Raw genomic sequence first — 12138 nt, 5'->3', positions numbered from 1 at the left:
TTTAATAGGCCTTAAGTAAAAACGATGGCAACATAATGTTGGTGCAGTGTGCATAACAATTCTGACCCAAACCCTGTAATGGAAATGAAAATGTAAAATCTCCTTAAAAGCCCTACCATAATAGTCTGTTTGATGCATACATTCTAATATCTTCAATCCTTATATACAGTAGATACTCTACTGTTCTAACCCTTTTCATTTCACTATACTAAACCTTGCCCATTAAGCCCAACACAGCTTTATATTTCCTGGACAGTGTACTATATTATTTCTCTAAACCCTTTCTATACCCTTTTGACCAATCCAATGATGCTTGACCTAAAAGACCTGATAATCGCCTTGATCGGACTTTCACTGTGGCACAACATAAGAAAAAACAAAACCTAAACCCCAACATAGAGCAAAGCTTAATATCATGCATGTTGGCTATTAATATAAACCAACCAATAACTATTTCCTATAGGAATGTAAGAATGAATTCCATTTTTATATGTACTGTAGTATAGATCAAATTGTGTATAAAGATAACCATTCACAGAATTACTAATATGGCAACCACATAAGAGAGAAACAAATCACACACTATTTAACTCATATAGGGGGCTACATAATAGCATTCACCTAAACTCCTAACTTGCACAGACATGTTTGTGAAGCTGTGATAAATAAAATATTAGGGCTGGGCAATATATCGATATTATATCGATATCGTGATATGAGACTAGATATCGTCTTAGATTTTGGATATCGTAATATCGTGATATGACATAAGTATTGTCTTTTACTGTTTTTTAAAGGCTGCATTACAGTAAAGTGATGTACTTTTCTGAACTTACCAGACTGTTCTAGCTGTTCTATTATTTGCCTTTTCCCCACTTAGACATTATGTCCACATTACTGATGATTACATATCAAAAATCTAAGTGTGAAGATATTTTGTTAGAGCACCAATTGTCAACCCTAGATAATCGCCGCAATATCGATATCGAGGTATTTGGTTAAGAATATCGTGATATCTGATTTTCTCCCCCTATCGTCCAGCCCTATCAAATATATTAACCAACATCCCTTATCTGCAACACTTTGTGCAAAGTAAACTTTTCAAGGAAAATGAGCTCCTCTTAAAAGGAACACGCCGACTTATTGGGAATTTAGCTTATTCACCGTAACCCCCAGAGTTAGACAAGTCGATACATACCCTTCTCATCTCCGTGCGTGCTGTAACGCTGTCTGACGGCTCCAGCGGCATCAGGCCAGCACAGAACATGCAGGTGAATGGTTCCAGTAATCTTACTGCTCCGAATAAGTGACAAAATAACGCCAACATGTTCCTATTTACATGTTGTGATTTATAGAGTCACAGCGTGTACAAAAAACAACGTAACATGAGACACAGCAGTCTTCTAACTGTAAACAAACCGGGAACTATATTCTCAGGCGGAAGAATATAGTACTTGGGCGGAGTGATATGCTCGCAGCAAGCCCGTCTGAGAATATAGTTCCCGGTTTGTTTACTGTCAGAAGACGGCTGTGTCTCATGTTACGTTGTTTTTTGTACACGCTGTGACTATACAAATCACAACATGTAAATAGAAACATGTTGGCGTTATTTTGTCACTTTTGTCACAATTTGGAGCAGTAGGCTAGTCGGAACCAGTTACCTGCAGGATCTGTGCTGGGCTAAGCTAATGCTGGAACCGTCAGACAGCGTTACAGCACGCACGGAGATGAGAAGGGTATGTATGGACTTGTCTTACTCTGGGGGTTACGGTGAATAAGCTAAATTCCCAATAAGTCGGCGTGTTCCTTTAAACCCACAGCATCTCTGACAAGAGCCAAGGACTGCTGAATTCTACAATGAAACCTCCATTGTTGTAGATTTATTTTGCCAATTGGTACAGTAGTGTCGAATGAGGTGATATGGGATATGAACTGCTACATGTTGCCTTACTGAGAGCAATAATAGTAGCCTTAGTTTACTGCTGGCTCAAAAAAATAAAAAGCAGATAGGACTTTGACCGTCTGGCAGGGTTGGCATGGCAATGGCAACCACAGTAATACTGGAAACAGCTAAAGGAGCTGTGGTGATAGGGTCATAGCTGAACTGTTGGCAGAAAATGCTGGGCTTGGGTAAGCATGCATGTAGATAAGAGAATAGTGCTAATAATACTGGAAGACTTTCGTACATTAGATGAACCCAGATTAACACATAAACGAATTAGCTCTAGTCAGTCTGTGTCGGGGGAAACTAAAATCAAGTGCTTGATGATGAGTTTTTTTCCCACTGTCTCGCCGCTTTAGCGGACTAAAACAGACTAACTCTCATTATGATGTAAAGTAATGCACTCACTTTGTTTAATACAGTGGATGAGTCAGTATTTGATGGAGCAGTTTCCACTGCTGGTATGTTTAAGGTAGAATGCAGGTGTTGCTGAGGCAGTGAGGATACCTGTGGCTGCAGAGGAAGGGTTGAGCACCAAAGGGGACGTGGATAGTGAGGTCAAAACGGTGGCAGCCATCACCTCCTTATCAGCATGACCTGAGGGCTTCCTGCAAAACATACAATTACAGATTGACCACACAGGAGAAAGTCAGATATAGACTGCTCATGTCTCTTCTTCACCTGGAACCCAGGGATATGCTTGAACAGATCAAACTTTGGCCATACTCCGTAAAACGGTTTGTTGTTTTGACTGAGTCATGGAAAATTATTTTAAAAGAAAAAGTCCGGCCTTGTCCCCAGAGAAAACTATAAGTCTCTGTAGCCCCCAAAAAATATCAGCAGTGATGTTAGAATAAATTTGGATGATGCAGTGAACAAACAAGTACTCAGAACACAGAGAGATACATGATTATATGTACAGTAAGTCTTGGGCAATTGTGTGTGTGTGTGTGTGTGTGTGTGTGTGTGTGTGTGTGTGTGTGTGTGTGTGTGTGTGTGTGTGTGTGTGTGTGCATGAGGATGTGATGGAAAGCGTTTTTGTGGTATGCTTCTGCACAGCTTGTGCAACCTCGCTTAGGAGGGAAAGAAATGCTTGTTCCTCCCTTCCTGCTCAGTCCACCCCATGCTGAGCAGTCCACTCTCAGCTTAAACCATATTTATACTGCCCACTTTAACTAGCAGCGTACACATACACATAGTACACATCCACAAACACATACACATGCACAGTGAGCCCAAAGAGTGTGCTTTGGCATCCGGCATTCTAATAAAAACGTGACCGAGCACAACAATAATTTCTGTCATCCTGCAATGAAGCACAAAGTTCTCCGCTTCAGAGTTATTCTCTTCATCTATTCTATAATGCACTCTTCACCTCTGCTTTTGCTGTCCCTGAAAGCAAAGTGGGGAAAGTTATTTAAGGCAGGGCCAAGAACTCACCCACACACTTGTGCACAAAAAAAAAGAATTCTCATGCAAAATCCCCAAAAAAGCAAGCTGTCAAAGCCAACAACAATGGGGTGAATATATGTCCACTATGTACAGCTATGTATATAAATTGCAAATCCAAATGCTGTAAAATGCCAACATATGCAACACAAAATAGACACACATAAACAAAGAGAGACAGAGATACTGCAGCTTTAAGAGGTCCCTGTCCCGCCCCCAGACTTCTACACTACACAACCAGAGTAAACTGGTTTGAGGCGTTCTCTCAGCCAAGCCCTAAGCTCTGGCAGAGATCCACTCAGAGTCTCACACACACACACACACACACACACACACACACACACACACACACACACACACACACACACACACACACACACACACACACACACACACACACACACACACACACACACACACACACACACACACACACACACACACACACACACACACACACACACACACACACCTCAAAAACTTCACTTGAGTCCAAAAACACTTTAAATCAGCAAGCATGTGTGTACCTGCTCACATACCCTCTCTAAGAAGTGACAAGACACTTATAAAGTGGATATAAAAGACATTTTATAGAAACAGAAAAAGTTCAGAAAGCATTTCAGCTCCCACCCTGATGAGAATGTGTTGGATGGGAAGCAAACAGATCATGAAGGAATGTATCCGATAAAAACTGCTTTTTCCCCACAAAAGATGCTGGTTTTACTCTTCGTCTCTAAACATGGGTTGAGTGGGAGTGTGTCTGTGTGTGTTCTGAATACAAGCGGTCAATTGGCAAAACAATACAATTATAAAATACCAACATGGAGAGAATAATAGTATGCAAAGAATAATATCCACACCACAGATAAAACAGAATAAATCGCCAGCAGAGAGGTGGTCTCTCACACACACACACACACACACACACACACACACACACACACACACACACACACACACACACACACACACACACACACACACACACACACACACACACACACACACACACACACACACACACACACACACACACACACACACACACACACACACACACACACACACACACACACACACACACAGTCTGGATGAGAGATAAAGAGATAACAAGATTAGCCGTGTCCTGTTTCAGGCATTAGACTTGTTTTCAGCACTAAACAGGGCCAGCCAGGGACATACTTTTGATTCGTGGGCCTCTGTCTCTTCATTAATAACATTTCTGTGCTGCTTTTATCAGTTTGTTGCAAACACAGACGTGTTGTCAACTGACTGTGGAGTTAAAGAAAATTATAAAAAAGGTATACTCATAGCATACCACTGACAGTCATGCATATCTGTTTTGCGTGCGTGCGTGTGTGCGTTTGTGTTAGTAAAACAGAAGAAAGCATACTGGAAAGTCGGCTAGCTGACTTGTATTAGTATTAGCTGATTCCAGAGATGATTCAAACTTTATCACTTATCCCTCTCTCACACAACCACACAGAGGAATACCAACACACACCACCTTGCCCCCCCCACCACCACTCTGATTTACTGACAGAGCTTTTTCCTTCCTCTGATTCCCGGCAGAACCATGATACTCCACGGCAGTTTCATTAAATCTGGTTGTTGTGCGAGTCTGTGTGTGTGCATGTGTTAAACAATTAACAACACTAATGACATTTAAAACATATTCATTGATTTATTTATATCACTAGTATTCAATTCATAAATCAAACGTTTTTTTATTGTAAACTTTGTGTTACCATTTTCCCAGAGGGCTAACTGCCAATTGACTCTTACTCATGCTGACAGTGGTGAAGCTAATCTACTGTTGCTATCAGACTGACTTTGATATTGTTTACCCCAAGTTAGAAGCAGATGGCTGCCACATTCTGCCATCATAAAACCAGCTTGTAGAGATAACAGCATGATGATCACATTAGTGCCTGTAGATACTCTAAATGACACGGTCCACTACTCTCTCTATAACTTCTCGTCAGTCTCTGAAATAACTAATTTATGTCGCCATTAAACTTGGTGGGAGTGGAGGTCAGAAATAAAGAGCCATCGCACCGACTCAACAGTAAATTTGTCTGCATCTTCTTAGGAGAGTCAAACTGAGGATGCCTCTATTTAGTGCCCAGAAAGAGGTGATTGGAGAGCAGAGATCGCCGTCAACAAAGTTGGGCAGTGTGTGTGTGTGTGTGTGTGTGTGTGTGTGTGTGTGTGTGTGTGTGTGTGTGTGTGTGTAAGGGTATTTTGGGTTTTTGACTCCCCAAATCTGGATGTTTACAGGAGCCTTTCAGTCCAACCATGGCACGTTTATGGCATGCAGTAAATTTAACGATGACACGATTTGTAAAAGCTTCTGGTAGGAGAATTTTGCCAACTTAAGTGCATGCACAAACAAAACCATACACTCTCTCACACCCACAAAACACACACCCTCTTACCTTCCTTCCTCCCTCTTCTATTGGCCTCGGCTAAGCCAAGAACCATCCCCTCTGGCAGCGGCCCAACCCATGGACCAGTTAAAGTCAACAAGCCAACCAGTCTTTGAGCTGAGACACAAGTAGCAGCAACAAGCTCAGAGTGCAGAATGGGGAAAAGTCCCAAGCATGTGTGGATCTGTGTATTGTGTGCAATGAACGGATAAGATTTGGATAACCATCATTTTATTCAAGGTGCAGTAGGTTACAATGGGTCCAGCCTCAGACTGAGTATTTTTGTGGGATGATTTTCAAGATTAACTTATTATTAGTTGGATACCCATTGGAAGAAAACTTCCAACATAGTAAATTTCCACACCAGGTCATTTGGACTTTGATACTGCAGATGGTGATATGATGGTGTTGCCGTTTTTCAACCCCCACCCCCATCGAGTACTATAGTGGGCCCTCTGCTATTGTTGGGAAGACGACTGGGCCTTCCCTCTATATTTAACACAGCACCTCTGCTCCAGTTACCAGCCCAGTAGAAATCCCCAGGATCTGTCTGGGCTAATGCGCACATTGCACTTAGTAAAAGTCCACTTAAGGTCCAGGCCAACTGCCACAAAACACATCACAACTTTGAAAACCAACAAGCAGGCCACACACACACGGCTAAAAACTTGACGTGTTTATCAGTTGTGTAAAGAACTTCCTAAAGTGTATTTTTCATCTTAGTTTTTTTGCCTAACCTTATCTAATCCCTCTCCCTCCCTTCGTGTGTATCCCACCTCTTTGGAACAGCCATGACTCAGTTTACCAGAACACGACTTCCCACAACCCCCAAGCTCTTGCGGTCTGTAAAGGAGCACACTGTAAACATATTTGCAGCAACCCTACAAGTATACAGGTAACAGGAGGTGATTATTTCATTCTCAAAATAAATACCCAATATATCACTTTAAGTCCTGGACAACACACTACTAGAGGTCTATCTAGTTTAGCAGGAAATAAATATCGTTGGTGTCGCGCAGACTGCTTGGAAGGAGTTTTAGAAGGTCAAGAGAAAAGGAAGACAGAATGGATGGGGCTGAGCAGTATCCGTAGATTTCATTGTTTTGAGTTGGCTGACCACAACGCCTATCGGTTTTTTATCAGGATGATTCATAGATGTGCTGAGTTCAATATGGTAGGTGTAGTTTTCACTAGGGTTGTACACCGCCAACAATAATCTCTGATCTCCTTCTCAGCACCAGTGGTCGTCACTCTAAATAGCACTTATCCATCCAATGTGATTGCCACGAGCCCCAAAACAGGCATCAGGGTGTATTTGTGTGTCTCTATGTACTGTATGCATGTATGCCGGCTTCTTCATATCCAAAGCAGCTGCGTGCCTCAGATTGGCATTGGGACTGTTGTATGACCTTAGCAGTCAAAGAGTCAAAAAACACTGTCAACTTTTAAACACCACTCTGAGTTGTGATAGGATTACACATTCAGCAAACACTGACAGTGTTTTCATATTGCTTTTTGCCTCTGTGACCGTTTCTCTCTTCATCTCTCTCGAACACAAATGCAAATGCACCCAGCGGATGAGGTACGCACACCAAAGTAATGTTTTCCAGTCATGAGACTTGTCCTTAGACAAAGCTTTTCATTTATTCATCTCTAAAACATATGTTCGCATCGCTCATCCTCATGCACACTCAGAGGGAAACAATGTGAGGGAGGCTGACTGAGAGCGTGATGGAAACCACAAAACCACCAGAGAATTGTTAACCATACATTTCCCTGTCACGTGTTCTGATATGCATCTCTCTCTCTCTCCCCCATTTCCTTTTAGCCTGTTTAAGGGATCCTGCTGGGCTCTAAAGGGAATTTGGACTGTGCACTGTTCATGTAGATGAGCCACTGTGTGTGTTATCCAAAAGCATAGGAAATCATAGTTGAAGATGTAGATGAAGGCTTTTGAGGAAATGTGACTTAGTTATCAGTGCACAAACCAGTGTAAAAAGAAACAGTGCAGTGAATGGTATGTTGTAGTCAAACTAGTATATCCTGTACAATGATGTAACATAGTGACAGGGGCTGCTAGAACTGACCAGGCTGGTGTTGAGGATCGTCTGCCCGCTGTGCAGCCCAGACAGCTGCCCCATTCATACCTACTATTAATAGAACACGCACTGCTCTCTATCCCGCAATCCCTCCATCCCCCATCAGCCTGCCTAGACTCCACTGTATTACGTAATGTCCGCCGTCCCGACTCCCTCTCTCTCCATCTCACTTCCCTTGCTTGCTCTGTAGGCAGATGGTCATGATTGGCAGTCAACAGTCAGCCTCCCCAGCCCAACACAGATGTGATCCCCTACTTCGGTCCTGATCGCTTACTCTTTCAAATGTTGTTATCTCTAAAATCTTTGTACAACACATAATACATACAATTATATTGATATAAAAATGTGGGTGACCATCAGGTTATGTTGTCACCATCTATGCATGCAATGTGTGTGTGCCATCTATACACATGTTGCTCCTTTCGTAAGTACCCAGGCTGGCTCTGAACCCCCTGGAGAGGGAGAGGCAGTTAGGCAGGAGCCGTGTCTCTTTAATGTGGGCTGAGTGTAATGGCTATTCAGACCCGGGACAAAAAGCCCTCTCTGTCTCTTGATCCTCGAATGCAATCTGTAGCCTTAGGACCACGCACAAACAACGAATAGCTTTGTTCCGGCAAAATAATAGAGGATATACACACACAGCAAAAGACATGATTCCCTATGTGGTGTCTGACTCTCCACCTCTGCATTATCTCTCTTAAACTACACAGACAGGATCATATACACATAGTCCACTTTTACAGTAAACTCACAGGTTAAACGTTAGTGAAAAAGGGTCGCACCGTGTGCAGCAACCTAAATGGAGATTAAGATCAGAGCTGTGCTTGCAGCGCTCGCTCCTCAAGTGAAAAAATGTTGACGCAGCACAAGCAATTAACTGGCTGATGACAGAGCAGATCATGATGCACTAACTGACGTTCATTCTACGCCCAGTTTGTGGAAACAGCAGGGATATTGTAGGTCATTACGTGTGTTGGTGAGCCCCACACAGGTAAAAGTTGGTGTAAATTGGATAATAGATAGGTGCGCACACACAGACAAGCCTTCTCCAGGCTTTATACCATAAAACCCTTCAACAAGCCAAGATAAGTTGCATCTATTAGCAACTTACTGACTTTACCCTTACTACTAGTACTACTACTACTACTACATTACATTCTTCAAATATTGGTTGCACACCTAATGCTATTAAAACAGATGACAATATGTCAAAGAAAATTATAGTATAGAATACACAACACCTCTAATGTTCATGTCTCTGGGCAAACTGGCTAACAACTAGCAGTACTTTACTTTATTAGCCCACTGTCACTTTAGGTTACAAAACCAAATTAACTTGTAGCTATAGCAACTTCCCTCACAACTTCTGTCATTCCCCTCCAATAACAATGTTGTTACTAGGGGAATGCAGGGCAGTCTCTCTTCAGTGCAGGCCTTAGATTCCCCCCCCTCCTCTACTGAGGACAGCAAAGAAGAAAGGCCCTTCTGCCTGAAAACACTGCTTCCGTATAAAAACGCTTGTCGCTTTTCATTCGAGTCATGAGTTGAAGCCAGAGCAAGAGAAGTCAGCCGAGTAGTTGCATTGTTTTCCCCTGAAATACTCTTATTTTTGGCTGACATCCTTTGAAATCATAGCTTCATATCTAAACAATCCAAACCACTCTAGGCTAGCCGCTAGACTGAGGTTTTGATTCTCCAAAATCACAAAGACACGTCATCTCCTGAGCCTCATGAACAAATGAGATGCCTGCTTGCTCTGTGGATATTAAGGGAAACCACATCAAATCAAGTAAGAAAGGTTTATTCTGCATGTCGTCTACTAAGTCTGTTCTCTTCGACTTAAACATGAAAAGGGAGTCACAAGTTAACAAAGAACTTTGATATATAACTCAGAAGTAAAACAGGCAACAAAAGACAGATGGGAATAAAATCAAACTGAAAGGAACATGTCTTGAAACTTGGAACACAGATTAAAATGGCAGAGCCCTGAACAGAGCGGTCAGTTCTCTTTCTGCAGCACTCACTTTTATTTTGTTCCTCATTCTTCACTTCCCGCTCCCTCTGTTGCCCGCTCTTGAGATTTGCCCTTCTGCCATCACAAGCCAGAGCAGGCATTTGCTTTCCTTTGGTGTCCTGGGTTTTATGAAAGCAAACCAATGCTGTTCCAAAGCCACTCTGCTCTACTTACTCCCATGAAGCCAAATATCTGCAGGGCAGCATCAGACAGACAAAGAATCCAGCCAGTAAAATAAACTGATCAGTATCTTTATATTTTTGTAGAAAGAGAAAGTGATGGAGCTAGGGCTCAGAAGAAAAAAGTTCTTAAAACGGGGGAAAAAAAGCAGTTAGTGGAAGAATGGCTGCAGACTATGAGGGAGTGTGATGTGACTTGTGTTTTTTTTGTAAACTAATGAGAGAGAGAGAGAGAGAGAGAGAGAGAGAGAGAGAGAGAGAGAGAGAGAGAGAGAGAGAGAGAGAGAGAGAGGCAAGGATCATTTTATGCCTGTAGTATATGAATTGGCTGTTTCACCTATGCAGAAATAAATAGAGCTGCATTTTTGGAAGAAAAAAAAAAAAATCCAACAAATAGGCCTTCAGTGGGCATTTCAACCCCTCAAACTCTGCAGGTCTATGATATCTGCCTCTTCCTGTACATAGAAGTATGTAGCATAATAATAACACAAAGGTTAAAAAAGGGTACAAGCAGGTAGATTTTCTGCCATGACTGAGTAGGATTGACATTGCAAATAAACTCGCTCTATTACTTAAACACCTGATGCCTTAGCTATATTATGACAAGCTATACACAAGTGATCGGTTCATCTAGCACCAGTATCTCAAAGGTCTGACATACTCATCATGCATACACACAACATTCCTATTGGCAGCTTTTAGTTTATATCGGGCCATTTCAAACATGGCATTCTGAACAGCTTATAAAAAACAATGATATATATATATGCAATATATAGTAAATACTAATACTAATATACTATATTTCTTGAAAGCTACGCTTCTAACCAAACCAGGTTCTTACAGCGATGACCTCTATTCAAACTAAATAAAAGAAGGAATTTGAAGCAGGCATTTAAAAGTGAGTGTACTAAACAGTGTGTGCCTGTTGGTCCGAAGCCTGCAAGTTTATTTTGCAGTCAGAGCAAATCTGGGTCTAATTTTAAATAAGCACACTCAAACTTTGACACAGTCCAAGCTGGTTATTATTGCTTGTAGTTGCATGATTAATAGCAGGAATCATCTGTCAATTTACAGGCCCAAAGTGCCATTTTTAGGACCATATATATATAATTACAATATACTCACATACATAATGAAAGAGTATTATACATTGTACATGTTTTACTTGCTTACAAACATCAGAACATACACTTACATATTGTTGTGTAGTATCTGTGTATTATTATTATTTAGTTTGTGGTGAGAATGGCCTTTCATATTATGTGGCCCCAGTCCTTAAGCAACTGAGCCCTCAGTCCTAGTGTATCACCTCCTCCTTGGCCCCTCGCTGGCCCTGTCAGGCTATACTGGTTACTGACTAATACAGCAATAAATGCCATAAACCACATCTTTAAAAACGTAAGTCTCCCGGTGGATCTTCTGGCCCTGTGCCAGAAAAAGCCATTCACCTCTTTTCCAAATTATCAGTGTTTTAACATCCTACGGGGGGAGGCTGTGACACTATTGGGAGTACAAAGCAAAGGAAAATGGCCCTTCTATCACTCTACAATGCCAACAATGGGATAGTTAATAAGACAAATGGAGGCAATTTGAGCACATCATGAAAACCCCCAAAGAGATGATAATGATGATGATGAAAGACAAGCTTCTATCTACAGACAGCTGTGGGAAAGCCATAGGTCTGCTCCTCCATGAGACATCCGAGAGAATGTTAAACTCTGACTCTGGAAACATTTTTACTGTTTACAAGCATGTTGAAATACGATGGCACAGTTTCACAAAACGGGATGAAAATGTGTTCTCTCCCTGTGAGAGTTGTGCATTTTCAAAACAAGGCCAAACGCGGGCAGTGGTCGGATTAGGGCCGACTCTTTCTCCTAAACAGACAAACAGACAGATGGGAGAGCTTGCCAGACTCAGCTAGCAGCCCCTTGCCCAGGGAAAGTCATAGTGTGTGTGTGACTGAAGTGTCACACACACACACACACACACACACACAAAATCTTGAATTACTGACTTAAGA

General features: G+C 41.8%; 1 protein-coding gene across 1 annotated transcript in view; it reads right to left on the bottom strand.

Moving 5' to 3' along the window:
- slc2a4rg (SLC2A4 regulator) overlaps positions 1–12138 on the bottom strand; it is a 48130-nt gene that overhangs the window by 16290 nt on the left and 19702 nt on the right. Inside the window, 1 exon segment of the mRNA XM_028583129.1 lies at positions 2450–2550. Coding sequence (XP_028438930.1) covers positions 2450–2550 — 101 coding nt within the window.

This window comes from Perca flavescens, chromosome 7 (assembly GCF_004354835.1).
Source record: "Perca flavescens isolate YP-PL-M2 chromosome 7, PFLA_1.0, whole genome shotgun sequence".
In the NCBI taxonomy this organism is placed as follows: domain Eukaryota; kingdom Metazoa; phylum Chordata; class Actinopteri; order Perciformes; family Percidae; genus Perca; species Perca flavescens.
Note: the sequence above shows the minus strand (reverse complement) of the source record. Positions and strands in the feature narration are given on the sequence as shown.